Raw genomic sequence first — 21602 nt, forward strand, 5'->3', positions numbered from 1 at the left:
TCATTAGAATCAAAGCAAAAGCAAACCTTTTTACTCATCTGTAGTAGATACTCAACTATTTTGATTTTGTCTTTTTAAAGGTATGCCTGACACTGGGTTAGTGAGACCTTATGTCATTGTGTTCACGGATAGATTTTGGTTAATTGCCTATCACTTGCAACCATACAGAAGATTTCTTAAAAGGAAGGTGAATTGTTGGGGGATGTATTTCAGTGTGAAAATACTGGAAAAGTTTGTGTCATACTTTAGGGAAATTTTAATCTATTGTAGAGAAAAGCATTAACACTTTGTAGATAAATGGCATATACTCAAATATTTATAGCTGTTTAATGGCATTTTATAGATATTTATTTGGGTCTTTATTTTTATTTTTTAATTAAGGGGCTGGTGGGGTAGATGTGAGTTCATTGTGGCATTCGGCTTATATTTGCTTGGCTTTTTCATAGTCGGTGACACCCTGATTCCTAGCATGATAAATAGTAACCCTCTGTGCTTGACTTTGTTTAACTTAATGAATTGTTTTCAATAATTACATTTCTTTTATTTAAAAAATCAGCCAAAGCTTGTGTATGGTTAAGTTCTTGTTTGTTTTTTTGTTTGATTTTTATTTTCTTAGGGAAAAATTCCTATAAAATGGCTATTAAATTTTTAGCCAGTGATGAGATTTTCTTAGTATTACTTTGAATTCTATACCTCTTAATTCTTAGAGTATGTGGTCTTGTTGTTCTGTAGTGTCCTACTAAAATATCATTTTTTTTACAGTGTATTGCAAGTTCCACTGCATTACATGCAAATATGATTCACTCATACCTAGCTGTTTGTGGATTCAAACTCATAAATGAACCATTTTTAAGTTAAGCTAATAGCATACTGACATCTTTCTGTGTTTTTTTGATGTTTACAGATTCGAGTGGTGAATGCATTTCGTAGTTCTTTATATGAAGGGTTACAAAAACCGGAATCAAGAAGTTCGATTCACAACTTTATGACACATCCTGAGTTTAGGATAGAAGATTCAGAGCCTCATATCCCCCTTATTGATGACACTGATGCTGAAGATGATGCTCCTACAAAACGTAACTCCAGTCCTCCACCCTCTCCCAACAAAAATAACAATGCTGTTGACAGCGGGATTCACCTTACAATAGAAATGAACAAGTCTGCTACCTCTTCATCCCCAGGAAGCCCACTACATAGTTTGGAAACATCACTCTGATTGTAAGCTGAATGTTAACACACTAGCTGCATTGTAAAGAAACAAATTGAAACTGGGTCTTTTCACATATTGTGACGGACAAGATAGTATTCTTGTCTCTGGACTTCAACAGAAGACACACTTGTACGAATGTAGATTTATTTTTTTAAAAAAAAAAAGCAAAGCTTTGCCAGACTGAGGGTGCTTTTTGGGGGGTGGGAGAAATGAACTGACAGATAAACAGTAACTCAGCATAAGTTGACCTGTGGATCATCAGTAGTACCTAAGAATGGTCCTGAACAGTGTATTAGCAGAGCTTTAGTTTATCTCAATCCTTGATGGGAGAGAGGGAGGAGTAAAGCTGGGCAAGCAAAGAGCCCTGGATCATTGAATTGATACTTTAATTTCTGCTGTTGGCTGTTAATAATTTGGATTATTTATGTTTATAAATGATACAGATCTGTTTACAAGGTTTGTAGATACTTTTTTCGTTCCTGTTCATAGATGGGAAGCTTCCTTATAACTGATGCGGAGTAAAATTAGTCCTTCAAATACTGCTGTATTTTCAGGAAAAAAAAGGGGGTGTTTCTATTGAAACTGTACTAAATTTTTGCCTACAATTTACCTTGTTAAATATTGTAGATAAATTGCTAATACTAATAGCCAAATAGATAACACTAATGCTTTGTTTAAAAAAACATAAAAACAAAACAAAACAAAAAAACATGAGCAGTGGTGTTCTAATGAAGTTATGGCATCTGTCCTAATTAGTTTCTTAAATACATTTACTACTTAATGGTTTTGAAACAACTGTTTAATTTTTAAAATTTTTGAAAACTTGCTAAATAACCTTTTGTTCAGAACTTAGTAGATTGTTTAATGCGGGACATCAACTACGTAATGAAAGATGCTTGAAATGCTTTTGTTATTTCAGGCAAATCAAATTAAATCAAATTATCAAACTACAAGAGAACCTTAGTCCTTTTTGTTTTTGTCTAAACATGTTAGTTCAGTGATGTCTTGGTGAACTGTGAGTGAATTGTATTGATTTTTCTAATAAATCTTTAGAAACCTTCACACAGCATGAGGGCTGTTGGCATTTTGAAAAAGGTTAATAAATAGAAGCATACATGTTTTTCCTTTTGTTTTTGAAACTTGTTTGTAACATACATAAATATGCCCTTTTATTAAATAAATATACAGCAATGTTTTTTTAAAAGAAATTTCAGCTTCTTTACTCCATTCTGCATATATGGTGCATCAGTCTGTTCTCTTTAATCACAATTGGAATAAATTTCAAGATGGTAACAGCCCCATGAAGTACTGCTTCAGTTCTATGGTGGTAATCTAATAGAATCAGATTAAGAAAATTACTGTAATTTCACCATTTGACAGATTTAGTTGGTCTAAAATAGTCTCAGTTAAAAAAAAATATATGACCACCATTGTCTTTGACATTTATTTTAATTCTCAAGTGGCCAAATAACAGATTAGGTAAAAGGAGAATATATGGAAAGGCGGAAAAGGTCCTAAAAATATATATTTAGATGTAATAACTAACCATATGCTGGAATACCCATTTCTAAACCAATTGTAGTCGTTAGCTCTTTGTTTCTTTTGTCTGCTTTCTCCCCTCTTTGCTCTGTCTTTGCCTTTTAGGATCTGACATTGTGTTAGGGCCCAAATTTCACCAGATCTACAATCCTCAGGCTGACATAAAGTTTACGAGGACTACTACAACATCTGAGAGTGCTGACCCAGCAAAGAAACATTAGTTGATGGTGCTTGATATTTTTGGTGGGTGGGGGAAAATCTCTTTCTCTCCATCAATCCTTTGCAGTAATCCTCTGCAAGTCTTAGAAACACTTGGCTCTGTCAGCATTTGTAATTGTACATTTATTCATCAGGTATTTATAGTGAATCATACTGTAAAAAAAGGTAGCATGATATGCTGGAAAGCATACTAGACTAGGAGTCAAGACCTGGTTTCTAGTCTTGGTTTTGCCATTTAATGTGCTGCATGACCTTGGGAAAATCATTTACCCTAAATGAGGGTGGTGGACTAGATTATCTCGAAGAACCCTTTCAACTCTAAAATTTGACCCTATCAACTGGAGAAGCCTGCAAGGCATAGGGAATAGAGAAAAGGGAAATGTTTTCAGTTTTTTTTTTTTTTTATTTTGGTTATGCTTAAATATGAATGTAATTACCAAAAGATTTAGAAGTGCATGTGCTTTGGAGGATTTGTATTGAGCTTTTACAGTATTCATTTTCAACTCAAGGCAATGGCTTTTTACACCAATTCTAATCCATAAACGGGTCTGATGACATCCATGAAGTAGTAGCAAGACATGCTTAGTATGTATTTCTCTCTTTGAGACACTGTAATTTCTACCAGAAATTCCCAGAGCATTATGTAAGTAGGAAAAAATGCAAGCAAGCTGTTAAAGATCTTGGATCCCATTATATAGTATGTATAGCTGAAATCAGCATCTGTAATTCAAACACTTTTTCTCTTTTATCCTCTAACCAAAAAATTGTTTAATTTTGCATCCCAAATGTTTTTAATCTTTGTATATTTTTTAAAAATCCTTTTCTCCTCTTCATTGCCTTTTTTGTGGTTATAAATAGACTTTCTTGCACTTTGAAGATGAGTTACTCCTTGTCATCTTACAAATATGTGATATGGTAAATTTCATAACAGATGTCAGTTTTGAACCAAGAAATGGTGATTTGTTTATAAGAAAAAAAAAACTGGCTTCATTTCTGTGAAATTGCTCTTTGAAAATTTCTTTTTACACATGTAAGCCAACTGAGATACCGTGATGGTGTTGATTTCTTTCAGTGATGCTTACCATCTATTTTAGCCACTGAGCCTTTTATTATTTGTCTATTTGTAAAGTTTATTTGTCTTAACTCATTTAATAAATATACTGTTTATCTGTTTCTGAATGGGGACTGAACTTTTTGAATATTTAAATTGATTTTGAACATCCTATTTTGGAATTACTTTTTCCTACTTGAAATTTTTAAAATCTGGTTAATGAAATTCAATAATGTACTTGGAATGTTAATGTTGTGTTACAGTGCATCAGTGTTCTAATATGCATGGTCTTGCCCCTGGCGTGAAAGTGGGTATCTTGTCCCTCCTGCCCCCTGCCTGGTCTTCAATCCTTGCTGCAGTCTGTGGGAGTATAATTTTTGATTATAGAAAAGCTTAGTTTTTCACATTAACTGTAAGAGCTTATTTTTTCATTAAGTAATCCAAACTTGCCAATAGCAATTATCTGCACTTTGGTAGCAAAATTAAACAAAATGGCCCTTAGTTGGTTTTTACAATAAGTTAACTAACATAAATTAACAACTGTGTTGAAATACTGATTGAGCTTAATATGATTACAAATTAGGTTTTATATGTGTCTTATGTATCAGGATTGAATTTTGAATTAAGTTCCCTTTGCAAAATTGTCTGAGTAGGAAAAGAGGAGTTTCTGTAAGTCTTTGCTTGTTGGCATTTAGAGAGTTGTCATATTGCAACTGCCTTCTTTCATTTATTTAACCTATGCCATGCTGAGACTCTGAGGCCCAAACCTTGGATTAGTCTTTTTAGATTACAGTGTTAACGTTCATTTCTAGACTCCCCCAAAGGTAGTTTGTTTATATAGTTGTACTATCTAAATAAAAATGATCTTTGAAAAAGCCTTTAAGAATAAACTTTCTTTAATAATAAAGCATTATAAAAATATCACGAAGAATGTTTCCTGCAGCAAGGGAAGCCGTGGTTGTGTTCCTGTACTTCTCTCATCAATACTTGTCAAAAGGAAATTATCTTTATTCTTAGAACATAATTTCCTTCACAACAGTTTGATAATTTGTCCCTTAAACTCTCAGTTGAGTTTATTTTTGTACTATTGTCTGAAGAACTACTACTTTGACATTTTCCGTATTTGAAAAACACTCGAACTTACAGGTGAGTATACCAAAATGTGGGCATGTTAAACTATTCTCTGCTTTCAGAATGTCATGAAACAATATAATATTAATGGTTCCAAAGTAGTTCATTAAGAAAGGTGCAGATGTGTGTATACAGTAACAGTCCTTGACATGTTCCTTAACCAGCACTGTGCCCTGGGAAAACCAGTCCCCAAATCAGACACGTGTTAAGTTCAGGTTTGGGTTCAATGCAAGAAGTATCTGAGGTTCTCTTAAATGAGACTTCCAAAGACCACATATTTTGAAATTATTTTTCAGATCCTTAAGTATAAGCACTGATACTTTCCTTGGCTATTAAAAGGAATATTGACACAGTGTAAATTAAACATTATGGAGTACCTGCTATATGTTAAGTACTTTGTGAATTATGTAAATAATAACACTCTGAACTCCTGCCATTTTCATATGAATAAGTTCCCTTTGTAAAAATAGACTTAAACAGTGTTACCTTGCTCTAGGTCACATGAGCAGTTAGTGTAGCTGGGATTCACACTCAAGGCAGAACTTCACTAGAGCCAAGCGGGTCACTACTGGCTTTATTGCAGTACTGCTTAGTCTGGGTCAGAGCCCAGTGCCTAAAAATCCACTTGTCTGAGTTCCTGTTGTTGTTTTCTGATATCAGAGATGAGCTTAGGAATCTTCACAACCTTCCTGGAGGATAGGACGAGATGGAGGCAAAGAATGACCAGTTAAGATACATAATCCAAGCTTTCCTTACAGCCAGACCTCCTCTAGCTGAAGAATCAACAATACACTCAGTAGAACGGTGTATTTAGTAGCACAGTTTGGCTAGAGAATTTTGTGTTTTGGTACTTTTAGTATGTTTATTATAAGTTTCATAGATAACCTATTTCAACAGGTCATTATTTTAAATAATTTGGAATGGAAAGAGGTGTGCACATTGAAAGAATCCATATTTTTTCTTGAAATTTGCCAAACTAAAGATGCTTTTCATTGTTTGAAGAATTATTTTGTCCTTCAGCTTATTTTCCTTGGTGAAAATTCTTAATGTTTTAATATTTAGCTTAAGGAAAGACTATTACACATTGGATTTTTAATGAACAATTTTTTAAATAAAATTATAGTCATTATTTTGCTACTATTTTAATACCATATTAATCTTGCTTATAGTTTGTGTATAATCTGTTAGCCTCCCAGATAGTCTAAAATGAGATGCTAGGTGGTTTTTATAATCTTTAAGGTACTATCTATTTTAGGAAAAAATATTTTAAAACACTTTCTGTAAAGTTGCTTTTGAAATAAATAGTTTGCCTAAGGCATAGATTAATGAACTGCTTGCACATGAGTGCAGAAAGAAATAATAACATTACCTCATGGAGACCTGTAGTATCTGAGGTTGGAAATTCAAATTAGGATACTTTTATCTAGCATTCTAAATCTTTTAACCATAAGCCTGCTTATTTCAGTTGCTTCTGACATTTCAAAAGAGTGTCTATAGTATCTAAAATCATTACTCTTTTACTTTTTCATTGCTGTAAATTTAGGATGGGTAATAAAGCTCAGTATCTAAAGTGTTTGATGCAGGAGAGGGTGGATTATAGCAGTAAGACCCCAACAACTTTCTGAAGTCTTAAGAGTCAACTTCTAAGAAGGTCACCCTAGTGTCTGTCTCTCTCTCCCATATTATCTGTTAGCTGCTTTCATGCCCTTTGTCTACATCTCCCATGCTCCATCTATTCACTCTTTAAAAAATTGGTAAAAAAATAAAACTTGGTAAATGTCATAGGGGATTTATACCCTTCTAGACTCTGGCCAGGACCAAATAAGTTCCTTCCTCTAAAAAGGTTTGTTCTAATTGGTGGAAGTGACCCATGTGGAGTGGTAGGAGATGACGCTACTGTTAAGTAATACATTCAGGAAAGACACATATTAGGCAATATTTGCAGAGACCTGAAGGAACTACTTTGTCTCCAAAATCCAGGAATAGGTTCCAGTAGATGGTGCTTAGCAAGTTCAAGGAACATCAAGTGGGGACTGAACTAGTGAGAGTGGTAGGAGAGAGGCTTAGAGTGGTGATGGCAGGTGCTGACTGATCTTAAAGTTAACAAGCCTAAGCAAGAAATTTGACTCCCATACCTAGTGAGATGAAAAGCCAATGGAGGATTCTGAGCGGAGCAGAAATGTCTGACCTGTGGAATCATTATTGGCCGTTTTATGAAAAGTTGCAAGTCAAGAAGTTACTGCCTTTTTCAGACTTGTTCCATTCCCACTTAGCTTTTTTGGCTGCTTTTGCAGACCCTCTTCTAAGACTTTTGTGTATCACTTGTTTCTTTCATATGCTTGTGCTTGTCCTCATCCAGATGATGCAAGGTTGGCATTTTCACAATCAACTCACAGGGCTACCTACACGTTTTCCTCATTTCCTTTAGCCTTTAAGCATTTTCCCACATGGATCATAATAGCCTTTGTCTTTCGCTCTTATTCAGCATGATAATCACAAATAGATGGTCATTCCTCCGTTGTCCAGTCTCCATGATCATCTCTAAACTGTCTTATTCCTGCTTTGTAAAAGCTCTTTGTGCCTGCTCATCTTAATGTTTATATTATTCATGAAGCTAGTCTCTTGATTCCTCCATCACCCCCCAGTCTTTTTAGTATGTTAACCAAGAATCTTGTGTTGGCAACCTCATGCCTGCTCTTCATTGACCTGGGAGACTTTGCCTCCTTGATGCTTCACTACCTGGGAGCCTATACCTGAACCACCTTCAACTTCATACCTCCCCTCAGAGTTAGTGTGTGCTCACAGACTTCCTGGCAACCAAAATTCACACCCATATCCTGTTTTTTCCCCACTGATGCTCAAACCAACCTTTTTGATGGGTCATTCATTGCATTTATTCCAAGCCTTAACGTTTTTCTTGAATCATAAGGATTCAAGGTGTGATTTGTCTAACTTGATGCACCTTTTCCATTCTCCCTCTCACTCCCAACCAAATTTGTCGTTCTTTCACATACTGTACTACACAACAGCCCCTCCTAATACTTTCTGTTACTGACTTCTGGTGCCAATAAACAGTATTTTACATCTATCTATATTAAACAATTGTTTTAATCAGTTCATCACTTTGACTCAATTTTATTCAGTTTTCAACCCTTTTGATTTAATGCTGCCTACGACAGAGATTAGTTATCCTTCTACTTCATTGAAAACACTGTATCAACAAAACTGAAAGACTGAGCTAGATTGGCCAACTTTGCTTTACAAGATTAGTACCAAGTTAATACTAATGCTAACTGAATCATTCAACAAGTTAGGATCATCTAATTAGATGTTCTGCCATCCCTAGCACCAATAACATCAGTCCAAGAGTAGATGATGTCTTACTGGAACTAGAAAATATTTCTTCCTTGGTAATGTACCCTGGCACTCTTCAGGTACACTCTTGTTAGTCTATCACAACTCAAAATCTTCCTAAATCAGCACTTTGCCCTCAATATCCCTCCCCTTCTCAAATGAAAATAAAGGCTGAATGACTATTTGCTCCTTATTTGCTCCATAGCTGTTTCCTGTCCCTTCTCTCCACCTTTACACTATTTGTGTGACTCCTGTCATTCCACTCTGTTGTGCTCCATGTCCCGGGCACTTCGTGCTTTATGCCTCTTCATGGCGCATGTGCCACCCAACGTCTTTCAAACGCAACACATCAGACATGTGAGAAATAGTTGTGTCTTTTTGCCTTGTTTTCAGAAGAAAATCACCGCTGGAGGAGTCTCAAAGTGTGAATTTCTGAGGCTTGGGGAGAAAAGCAGTGTTATGTCCAAAGGGCCTTAATTACCCTGGAATTAGCCAACGTGGGTTCTGGTCCCAACTCGGCCTTGTACCACTTTTTCATACCTGAGCCCTTTTTTCCATAACAGGGTTGTAAGTATTACAATTCCTGCCCAGTTTTGAATGTTCAGATGAACTTGGAATGTTTGGCAACTCTTAGGTTAAACAGAGGGAAGTTTGGAGAACTATACACTGAAATGGAAGGAGTAATTTTATAAATTTCCCTATCGAGAGAATATTTGGTTCCAGAAGTTCTCTTTACTTGGAGAAAATTCTTTTAAAAAATCAGATCGTCTCTGGTACTTTAATCACTGTCAAAGGAAAGCATATAGATAATTACATTAAATTTAGTATTTTTTTAATTGACTGATTAATAGCTAGTCTAAAATGTATTTTTGTGGAAACATACTAATAGGTTAAAACCTCTTTTTCTCATTATTTGAAAAACAAATGGTGACCAATTTTTACAATAAGCAAGTTCATTTTATGAAAGTAAAATGAAAGGATTTCAAATTTATCAGGTCATGAAAGTTGACAAGTTTTTGAAATTCTATATTTGTAGATAGTTAACATGCCATTTTAAAAATTATTTCTGGCATTATGCATTTTTTTGCATAGTTGAAAGCAATCATCATGTATCACTTGACAGGAAAATGTCATTTTATGATGAAAGTTACTGTTGTATGATATGTGAGTATATTTCTTTAAAATAAGATCTTACATAAAATCATGTTGTACCTGGGAAAATTTACTAATTGATTTTGTTTTCTATTTCTAAGGACAATTTCATGTTAAATTAGTCAAAAAAAAAAAAAATGGTCTCAACCATCTGTTTAATCCCTAAAGTATCCTGTGTCATTACCCAATGGTGGTGTCTGTATCTTAATGTTTCAAGGTATAGTTACAGTACATGAACTAACATTTATAAAGCCTCTGTTCCAGGACAGTCAGTAAATCATTACAACTCTGTCTACCGTTTATAACAAAGAAGTGAAGAAATTTACACAGCTAGTTAGTGTCATCTGGGATTTGAATTCATAACTCAGGACCATTTTATCATTCCTCTTCAGTGTGATCCAGTCACTCCAATTACTAAAATTAAGATCACATCAAACCAGATCTTCCTAAGTCTTTCAGAAACTAAAGACAGCCTTCCTGTTCCCCACCCCCCAAACCTCCACCCTACCTACTCTTTTCCATGCTCAACACCTCCAGTTTTGCAACTGTTCTTTGAGTAGGGTCACTGAATGTCCCACCTCCCAGGGACAGCCTTTTGCATGATCCTGCCATTCCAGTGTGGTGCGTGAGAGGCCCCCTTTCACTCTCCAAAGAGTCTAAATGGATAAAAATTATGTTTTCAAGTTGCATTATCTTCATCCCTTTCCTCTAATTTGTTTATATACTTCTGTCTATAGCCTGGTAGCTGTTACTTGAAATTGTAAAATTGGGTGGGCCTCCCTGGTGGCGCAGCGGTTGAGTGCTGGGTTGCGAAGCTGCCCGCAGCCTCTGCAGCGCCGGTTCTATCCCCAGCTGCTCCCCGGCCGCTCCCCGGCCACCGGAGGAGGGTCCCGCATGGCGCGCAGACCTCTCCTGCGGCCTGCTGCTCCCCTCAGCAGTGTACTTCGTCAGTCTGCCTGCTCTGCTCTGCTCTGGCTCTGGTGAATTCTCTCACCCTCCCGCGCTTCTGACTATACCCAGTGTTTGTATAAATAAATAAACAAATCTTTAAAAAAAAAAAAATGAATGAAATTGTAAAATTGGGGTTCTGCTATGACAATTGGAAAATCAAAAAAAAAAATCACTGTCCTCTAAAAATGGAGACTTTAGAGACTATTCTGCTTAGTAGGGGTAGCTCTCAAAGTCCAGTTTGTAAATCTCAATAAAGTCTCCTAAAGTTTCTAGCAGAAAAAGTCACTGTAATTGTGCAATTCCCCAGATTGGGCTGTCTGGGGACACTTCCCTTTCCTGTACCCAAGAGACCGAGGTTATAATTTGGATTCTAACCATGGATTCAGAGGTCCTTAGATATCTTAAAAATTTATATAGCTGACCCAAGTGCTTGTTTGTGATTTTTTTTTAATAAGCTAAACCGTACTTACCAGAGATCACATAACTAGTCACACTTCCCTTTGAGGATAGCAGAAATCAACTAATTGGCATATAGGCCATCAATGAATGATTTTTTAAAAATGAAGTCAGGATTTAAAAAAATACCTTCCTACATGATTTTTAACAGCCACTCAAGTGTTAATGAAAGAGATTTGTTTGTATATATTGTAGTATAACTTCATGATAAAATAATATCCAATCACTAAAAATGTCTTTTAAAAGTAGTTTTAAAATCAGACTTTTTTAACCTGCTTTTTTTCATTAAGCATGTTATGAATATTTCATGTCAATATTTTAGTCACTGTAAAAAATTAGTGGTGTGACTAAGGGACTAAGGATGTGTTATTTGATCTCTATGAGCCTCATTTCATTCTGTAAAATTAGGATAATAGTGTATTTACCTACCTCTCATGATTAGCCAGAAAGACCTAGCTCAGAGCACAGCGTGTGCAAACTCAGTAAGCATTCTGTAGGTCATAATAGTATATAGTATCATTAAAGGGATATTTTTAGCAAATTACTTAGTATGTGCTGATCCCAGTTCAAGGGAGACACGATAGATCAGGTGTTATAGACTGGTAGTCTGTGAGCCCTGTTCAATACATTGATGTGTTTTGTTTGGTTCAGACGGTGTGGGTTTTTTTATGTTTCTTCAATTGATTGTCTACACTGAAAATTAGGTTCCACTAAAAACATTCAAATTGCTGGCATCTGGCAACATCAGACTCTGAATCCATATGAAAACAGTAGCATGGTGTTTTACTTACCTCTCCAGTTTGTCCTAGTCCCACCACTCCCTATTGCCTCCACACCACTGTCATTTACTGTTTCTCTCATAATGAAACTAAGGAAAGTGAAAATTTTTTATTGTTATCGAGTGTAGAATAATGAAAGATTAAGAATTCACTCCCAAGGAAAATTCCCTTCGCTCAGATTTTTTTTCATGCATATATGTTACCTGCCTCAACCCATAGGTGTTTGTGTGAAACCTGTAGCCTCTGATAGAATTCTAGAGCAACAAGGAGCCAGCACTTTGGACTAGTCATTTCTTTTATTCTTCTTTTTAAACTATATTCTTCATTTTATGAGAGTGCGTGAAGACCCCTAAGAGGTCGTGACTTGCCCCAAGGTTCAGAAACGAAGTCGAAACTGAATCTAGATGTGGAGTTTTGATTTTCCATGTATTTATTAGGCTTTTAAAAGTTCAATTATTTTTGTCTTGATTTTTAAGTAGTGGAAATTAGTGTAAATAAATTCTCTTTAGAATAAACAAACTGTTCAATCATCTTTACAAAAACACATGTAAAGTGTTTGGCTTTCTAAATGTACGTTTAGAAACGTACATGGCTCTCTAAATGTAGGTGTTTTGCATTTTCAGATAACTTCAAAAAGCTTTCTAGCTTAATAAGCTATAGTTTTGCTGTGTTGCTCAAAGCAAATTTAAAGAGAATATTTGAAAGGCATTACTGGTTTTCCTTTTTTCAGGAATGGAGAACCTGAATAGAGCTTGTCCATTGAAGGCCATACAACCTTTAAACAGGTAATTTTGGTAGCCAAACAGATTTGGCTCCGTTATCTGAAAAAGACTTTGCAGCGGCTCTTGGAATACCCGTGAAACTGGAAGACCTCTAGATCTATCCATCCTCCTACAGATATAAAATATATGCTAAATGGATCTAACTATATACATATAATTTCTTTTAAACAATAATTTCAAGATTTCCCCCAAACATTATTTTATACAATAAAAATAAAAAATATTTTCTTTAAAAATATTTTATTTTTGTGTTTATTTTCCTCCCCTCTCCACTTTCTGGACAGGGAAACAGCCCAAGGAGGCTGAAAAGAAGATGACATGGTTAGTTCACACTAGGCTGTATACTAAATACATGGGGCATTACTACTATGTCTAAAAATATAAAACTCTTGAGATTTATTGTGTGACTAATTGAGTTAATTTGAAAACAGAACAAAAGACCTATAGCTAGTAGTTTTATTAAGAAAGCATATTTTTACACTTTCTCTTCCTTTTTTCCCACGGGTTTGGAAAGTTTTTTATGGGAGATTTTGATTATGTTTATCATGAAGCATTCCAACTATAAGTAGCTTTTGTTTTTATTTCAGGCCATAAGGATAATCCATGCTCATTATAAAATAAGGAAAGTAATGACATGGAAAGCTACTCTGAACTCTATGACCCAGACTTGAAATATTGGTGTATATATTTAGAAGCTTTTGTTCTATGTGTTAACGCCACCACCAATCTCTAGCCAAACTTTGGGAGCTGTCTACAATGGGTGTTTCACATATTTTTTAAAAAGTTGATTGATGCATTTAAGGATAGCTTAATGCAATCCTAGTTGGAGGGAGGGACAAGGGGCACCTAAAAGAAAAAATAAATTCAGCATTTATTTACGTAGGTAAAAGCATGGCCGATCAATCTGGTGCCCAGGTCAGCTGAGGGGACAGGAGCAAAGAACTTGGCTCACAGGGAGGCTGCTGAGAAAGAAAAAAGTGTGGGCCTCCCTGGTGACACAAGGGGTTAAGCACTGCAATATGAAGCAATCCACAGCCTCTGCAGCATGAGTTCGATCCTGGGCCGGCCAGGAAGCAACCCACATGGCACAGCAGACCTCTCCTGACTCACCCGCTGCTCCCCTCAGCAGTGTATTTCAGTCAGTCTGCCTGTTCTGTTCCCCACTCTGTCCCTGGTGAATCCTCTCAACACCTCCCCTCCTCCCACATCTCTGGCCTGTACCCGAGAGCTCTTGTATGCATAAATAAATAAATCTTAAAAAAAAAGAAAGAAAGAAAGAAAGAAGCAAAGGTGAGAAAGTGACTCTGTGATTGAGTGGGTCTCCCAAGAAGACTGTAGAATAAAGCAGCAACACCATCAGTGGTCCTAGTGGTCCAAGCCACTCTTTACGGGACTTTCATAAGGCAAAAGGAGTTCATAAACCGAGAAGCCATTTCTCCACTAGTGAAAGAGGGAAAGTGAGCTGTGTTCATAGGAGGCAAGACAATTGGTGGTAATTCCACAGGCATTGGGGAAGACCCAGGCTGAGGGCCACGGGACGGAGGTTCGAGCAAGGCTGCGCTGAAAGCAATAAGCAGACCTGTTACACTAAAAACTCCAGTGATGTATTCAACCCTGTTTTAAAATGTGCTGTGGGTGTCTGTGCTACTGTGTGAGGCTTAAGGGGTCCCAAGAAGAAAAAGGCCCCAGCTCCAGCATCTGGGACACATCCTGGCACAACTAGCAGTGCAATAATGATGCTAACTAGGGCATGTTGGAAGAGTAAATCCAATAAGAATGGAAATCCAGGGTTAAAGCATGCTGAGCAGGGAAATACCCTGGGCAAGAAATTGAGATGGAAAAGACTTGGCCAACCCAGAGAACCAGAGATAAAGGGCCAATGCAAAGGAACAAGAATTACAAATTTTCTCCATGATCCACTAGCCATCAGGTAAGGAATAGCTCTGATTTCACTACCCCTTTAGATTAATTGAATGACACGTGTTAAAAATCAGTAAAAATCTCTCTAGGACAGGTGTTTGGGAAAGACAGCTTAACTAGATTCCTTGCGATGTGGGAGTGTATTTCTTTGAAATATGTAAAAAACACTCAAACGAGGATAACTTGGATGACAAGATTTTTGGAAACTGACAATGACTCATTGGCTTAATCCTATGTGCTCATAATGTGTTTAGTCTAGCATTTAAATGTTTCCCCTTACATTCTTGATTATACAATGCATTTGCTAAATTCACCTTTTTTTTGCACCCATCTAACACAAAGTAAACCCTCAATCTGAATAATAAATATTTACTGTATTATTTTGTGCCAAAAAAAAAAAAAAAAACCCAATGTTTTGGTCATCAAAAGGGCATTCTGCTCTTTAGTGAATAATATGCCTAGTAAATATTTTCTCATGGTTTGATTTGGTGACAAGAAAGCATGCAGATAAATATCCGTTATACCTTCAATACAACAATATAAGTTCACGTCAAGATTGAACATAATTGGAAAAAAATCTCTTATGCCAACATAACTAATTTCATGACATTTGAATCCTCACTCAGCTGAAATTGTTTCATAATTTATCCAAGGCTTTTAACTATACAGTACATTTTATTGTGTACTCAGTTTTATGGAATGTGGAAGCAGCATCTGAGTTAATATTTTCTATTCAGACTGTTTACTTTGTAGTCAAACATTCTTCAAAACATTTTAATCTCCCCCCACATTTTCCATCCAGCTCTGTCAGTTCTTATTTAGAAAGGTTAATTGAGACCCGGCGTCTCCAACCTCTGATACAGAAGCAGCTTTTACTGGCCTTAGTAGTTTTCTTTGAATTTGCTGCCAGGTCTGATTCTACAAGTAAATATTTGCCTGAGCTGGTTTAAATTTTTTTTTTTTCCGCAAGCCTGGGGGGAAGCGAGGTTACCATAATGTAACTTATGATAAGGGAAAACTTTCATTTCTGCATGCATTGTTTTGTCCAATTTATAGACATCTTCATTACTGCTCTTCATTAAGTCTGAGACGCCTTTGGATTTGCTGAGTGAACCAGGAGTTCATGCAACACGTTTGCAGGAACCGGTACTGTTTTAATTACCTGCCCTCAATGTCAAGGGGAGTTGAATGTGTGGGCCCTTTGCCGTGACCCCTAGCCCTGGAAAAGTGGGCATCTTCCTCTGAAAGCCTGCTAGAGGAACTTACTACTGGGCCACTGACACAATCCTTTTTTCTCTGTCCAAACTGCAGAGCCTGCCTTGGAAAATGGTGGAATAACCCATCTCAGAAGAAATAGCTGGTGAGCCAGAAGAACTTGCTGCTAGTGTTGGCTTTTTGCCAGAGCCTCCTGCTGGGAAGGAAGAAACCTTGTCTCTTTCCACCACCTCACTTCCTCTTTCCAGCCAGAGGTCACCCTCCAGGGTAGACAGGCTGAGGAGAGCCAGCCCAGCCAGCTCGTGCTCCCTGCTCTGGGCCCGCACTGCCCAGTAGGAACACAACGCGAACCACATAGGTAACTGTAAACATTCTGGAAGCCACATTTTAAAAAGTAAAAAGAATGCCCTGACCAGACTGTGACCTGGCTCAGCGACCCAGGCTCCCAGGAAAAGCTCCCCAGGGTCATCTGTGGGTCACACAGCATTGCTCCTAAACTGCCTCTTCCTTTTATGCAATTGGAGGTGACTTCTGTCTTTTGCAAATAAATACCAGATTGTCAGAGCAGGATTGCTGGGTTGTCCATCTAAACCACTCTCAGGAGAGCAGGATCTGAACCTGATTGTTCACATTGTGCGATCCCTCAGCCCAGCCCTATCATTTCCATCAAGGTTGGCGCCAATGCTTGTTTGTTAAATGAATAAGTAAACTGTTGAGCATAAAAGAGAGGCCAATAAACAGTGTCAGATAGTCATGTCTTCACGTTCTCAAAACAAACTAAACATGTTCCATGATTTAAGAGAATTCATGGAAAATTAAGCTCCTGAACTAAATTAAAGATAATACCTGAATTAAAAAGAACTCTTTGCTTCACAAACTGGTTCACCAAAGATTTCTTGCCTGGGTTTTCCAGTGGTCAGTTTTGCTTTCTTGCTATGAACTATTAGAGGTGCTTACACAGAGCACAAAATAGAAAGTTTAATTTCCAAATTAAAGAAATAAACTATTTGAAAAACAGCATGTTCGTATGCATTGGCAACAGGACATGGTTTCCCCATGAAGATCACACCTATCTGAATCACAGAATTTTCAGAAATGAGTATGTGGTGTGCTAAATTGCAAAACTGTGCTAAAGCAGTTTGCCAGCACAATTAAACTTACTTTGTGGCCCTTGTCCACACCAGAAAACTAAAACACAGCAGAGAAACTAATTTATCGTAGGTCAAAGAGCTAATAAGAATCGCACAGCTAAAGAGCTGAGATTTAAACTCCAGCTGGACTCCTCAGCTTAAAATTTCAAGCGCCATGCTGTGTTTGTTGCCTGAAAGATTTGCGGCATATGTTTATGATAAAGACCGACTCCATCCTTGATGTTTGACAACTGACAACTTTCAGGTCCCGCCTGTCACTCTTCTTTTTGCCCCACATCTGGACAACCCCTAAAACCCACGTGTTCCCTTGTGCCAACAAAGCAGTTCTCCTCACTCTAACCCTTCCTCCTAACCACAAACACAGACAGACAGACAGACAGACACACACACACACACACACACACGCTCAAAGACTCTCACCCACTTCTTCTATGCAGCCCCATCTGGACTCTGTGACCACATGTTCTCCCCAGAAAGTCTCAGTGTGTGAATAATAAGTCTCTTCATAGTCTCTTGGTGATTGTGAGCATCATCCATCTCAACATTTGAACAAATTTTGGGTCAGGGGTGTTGATTCCACCCTCTGTTTGTTAGTTTTTTTTTTAAGATTTATTTATTTATGCATACAAGAGCTAGGATACAGGCCAGAGATGCAGGGGGGTGAGAGGATTCACCAGAGACAGAGTGGGGAACAGAACAGGCAGACTGATGGAAATACACTGCTGAGGGGCGAGGTCTCCTTGTCTACCCACAGGAGAGGTCTGCCTCGCCATGTGGGTAGCTCCCTGGCTGGCCCGGGGTCGAACTCGTGCTACAGGGGCTGTAGATTGCTTCATATTGTCGTGCTTAACCCCTTGCGCCACCAGGGAAGCCTGATTCCACCCTCTGTGAAACAAGCATAAGACAGTATCAAGTGTCAGTACTGTGCCTGAGCTATGAATCCAGAAAAAAAGGCTTTGGGACTCATTTTTGCATTAACCGCACAAAGAACTTCACTTATTACTGTGTCTATATTTTGTGAATATTATTGGGGAGGAGAATGAATGTTTCTGTCTTCCTGCTCACTCCAGGAAATTTCTCAGTGCATCTGATTGATCTATTCATAATACTAAATTTGACAGGTGGGCATTGTCACGCAGTGGATCCTACTCAGTGCCTGGCCTCATGTAAGACACTCTTCTGCTGCAGTGGCTGGTGATAGCTTGATAGGACTGTGTCTTTAACTCCTGCGCCAACAGAGACAGCCATGCTGCCTCCAATTACCCTCCTCATACTCTCTCTTAAAACCACTACACTCATCTTTTGACCCTATCATTTCACATAATATAAACTGCTCTTGTCAAGGAAAAAGCCAGGACTTCCATATTGTCCGATGCAGTGGTCAGATCCGAATCTCCATCTTACTGAACTAAGTGACAACATTTGACAGCTGGTGGCACTTTCCTCCATGAAGCTTTCTTCCCAGACACCTCATACTCTTAGTTGTATTGTATTTTTTTTTTAAGATTTATTTATGCATGCATGCAAGAACTGGGGTACAGGCCAGAGATGCAAGGAGTGAGAGGATTCACCAGAGACAGAGCGGGGAACAGAACAGGCAGACTGATTGAAATACACTGCTGAGGGGAGCAGCAGGCAAGACAGGAGAGGTCTGCGCGCCATGTGGGTAGCTCACTGGCCAGGGATGGAACTCATGCTGCAGTAGCTGCCAACAGCTTCATAGTGCTGAGACTTTACCTCTTGCACCACCAGGGAGGCCTGCCTGTTGGTGGAGAGACACAGTGTGACTTAGGTGAGATCATAAAGGAGATAAAATACCATTCTCCAAGAAAGGGAACTAGTATTCCTTGTAGAAATTTTAAAGAATAGGGCAGAGAAGATCCAAGTGCTCCTGGAAACATTCCAGAATGTAAGGAAATGTTCAAAATAAAATGGGGAGGGCCTCCCCGGTGGCGCAGCGGTTGAGCGCTGGGTTGCGAAGCTGCCCACAGCCTCTGCAGCGCCGGTTCGATCCCCGGCTGCTCCCCGGCCACCAGAGGAGGGTCCCACATGGCGCGCAGAACTCTCCTGCCACCTGCTGCTCCCCTCAGCAGTGTACTTCGGTCCTTCTGCCTGCTCTGCTCCCCGCTCTGGCTCTGGTGAATTCTCTCACCCTCCCGCGCTTCTGACTGTACCCAGTGCATGTATAAACAAAAACAAACGAACAAACAAACAAATAAATAAATAAATAAACATGCCTCTATTTAAAAAAAATAAATAAATAAAATAAAATAAAATGGGGATATGTCGAAGATATATAGTAGTCAAGCAAAAGGAACGCCCAACACCCAAAGCTGGAACAATTTGAGCAGTAAAATAGCATCTTTCCCAATATGCATCCCCTCAATCTGGGAAGAACATCAGACAAATACAATTTGAGGGATGGCCTACTGACTATACAAATAACTAGTTAGTACCCCTCAAAACTGGTAAGCTCATGATAAATAATACTGATATGATAAATTGTCATAGACCAAAAAACAAACAAACAAACAAAAAAAAAACACCTAAGGAGACATGAAAGCTAAATGAAAATAAATGGATCCTGGAACATAAAATCCAAGAGACTCTAGAATTCAGTTAATAGTCATGAGCCAATATTTGTTTCTTAACCTTGACAAATATACCACAGTAAAGAAAGAAGTTAACATGTGGGAAATTGAAAAGTGGAGAGATGTATAGATACTGTGAACTTTCTCTGTAACATCTCTGCATAATTTTTGCAAGATAAACTTACCTTATAGGGCCTCCCTGGTGGCGCAAGGGGTTGAGTGTCAGCACCATGAAGCTGTCTGCAGCCACTGTTGTGCAAGTTCAATGCCCAGCCAAGGAGGTGACCCACATGGTGCAGCAGACCTCTCCTACCTCGCCCGCTGCTCCCCTCAGCAGTGTATTTCAGTCAGTCTGCCTGTTCTGCTCCCCACTCTGTCTCTGGTGAATCCTCTCACCCCCCACACCTCTGGCCTGTACCCCAGCTCTTGTATGTGTAAATAAATAAATCTTTTAAAAAAATAAAATAAAAATAAATTTACCCTGTGTTCATTCTCTCTCTTCCTCTCTCTCTCCCTTTCCCTGTCTCTCTCTCTCTTTCTCTCTCCCTTCCCCCTAAATCCCCCCACTCCTGGCTCTCAGGTCCTCTCAGTCCTCTCTATTTCCCTTGGGGTACCTGTTCTTGGGTCCCAGTTTTCAGGCTGCAGGAGAAGCCCGGGCACACCAAGGAGCCTGGTGTGGACATGCGGATTGTAGCTGTTCAGCTGACAGCCCCAGCCGCCATCTAATGGTGACCAATATCCACCAGCAGTCACCTGTGTGGGAAGCCGTGAATTACCTGAATGGATCTGAGGGTGACCAACCAGCTGAACCCAGCAATCCTCAGAACTATGAGATATAATAGTAATAAACGACTTTTGTCATTTTATGCCACCACGTTGGGATGTTTTGTCAGGAAGCTAACACAATCTCAGTTCCCAGATTAAGTATGCCCTGTTCTTTCTCCCACTCCACACAGTATAGGGGGGCTCAAGCATTTAGAAAATTTGGGGGTCCTCATCCCTTTAATGGACACATTTACATCTGCATTTCCCGGAGGACATAGGACACCTCACTTGTGCTTCAAGCCTTAAAAATTTGTGCCAAAGGTGGTTTTTACCAGATGTTGGGAAATATTGGGCACTTGAGCATCTATTAATCAAGAAACCATTTGATTCCATTCCTGTCATTTTTCTTTGTACATACAGAATCCTGAAGGAATTCCAAGGTAGTATTGACAGGGTGGGATTCAAACATCTCAAAATCCCCACTCTTTACAAACTTAGGGAGAAAATATCTCCATTGGGATTCAGTACAAGGGATTGGTGTGTGTCTCAGAGCAGCAGGTTTCCTTTTGCCTTTGGACACAGAATCGCCTGGAGTGTTCATGTGTTGGCTGATGGCATTTCCAATGGGCTTGCAGCCCCCTGCTGGCAAATGGACAGGAGACATGTCCCCTGGGCCCCCCACTGGCTTCATCATTCTTTCTTGTTGCATGGTGTCCCCAGGTACCCTGTGCGCTGTCTTAGAATCATCTTTATATTCCTTTTGGAAAGGGTATAATTAAAAGAAGTACACAAATATAAAATAATGCAAAGTGCCACTCACAATAATTAACATCCAGTAGAGGAGATTCCTTTGGCCTTTGCCTAGCACAGCCTTATGAGAATATTGGATTTCTCAGCCCCTCTCCGTGTTCTGTATTGAAGGATTCCCATAAATGGAACTGCAAGTGGAGAGAAGACTGTTGACACTGTGATCCACTTTACATAAAAGGCGTGCTCCATCCAGGTTTCAAGGGAGGCCTGACTCGCTTTGCCCTGGGCCTCAGTTCTAAGTAAACTACAACTGTGAGGATCAAGTCCTTGTACCCTTTGGAATGCGTCTTGGAGAGGGGTGTGATCAGGCTAGGTCCAGATCATACCCCTAGTCACCTTGAGGCTTATGAGAGGAATTTTTATTTGCTGAATTGCTGGAGTTGAGATCTGTACATTTCTCTGAATCTTTAGTCTCTCCTAAAACAAGTGTATCAACTTTAACAATTCCACAAGGTAAAGATTCTACATAGTGGAAAAATTCTTGTAAATTTGTCAAGTTTCTTTATGAGAAAAATAAGAAACCTTG

The 21602-nt window shown here is 38.5% G+C and overlaps 1 protein-coding gene across 5 annotated transcripts in view; it reads left to right on the forward strand.

The window, feature by feature from the left end:
- The window catches only part of ATP2B1 (ATPase plasma membrane Ca2+ transporting 1), a 121322-nt gene extending 117175 nt beyond the window's left edge, over window positions 1-4147 (forward strand). For all 5 annotated transcript variants that reach the window (XM_054696143.1, XM_054696147.1, XM_054696144.1 and 2 more), the window contains one exon: window positions 905-4147. In XM_054696143.1, coding sequence (XP_054552118.1) covers window positions 905-1216 — 312 coding nt within the window. In that variant the 3' untranslated portion in view covers window positions 1217-4147. The remainder of the gene's footprint in view (window positions 1-904) is intronic.
- Window positions 4148-21602: the final 17455 nt, after the last annotated feature.

The sequence above is a fragment of the Talpa occidentalis genome, unplaced genomic scaffold (genome assembly GCF_014898055.3).
Source record: "Talpa occidentalis isolate TD23 unplaced genomic scaffold, MPIMG_talOcc4v2.1 talOcc4.16, whole genome shotgun sequence".
In the NCBI taxonomy this organism is placed as follows: Eukaryota; Metazoa; Chordata; class Mammalia; order Eulipotyphla; family Talpidae; genus Talpa; species Talpa occidentalis.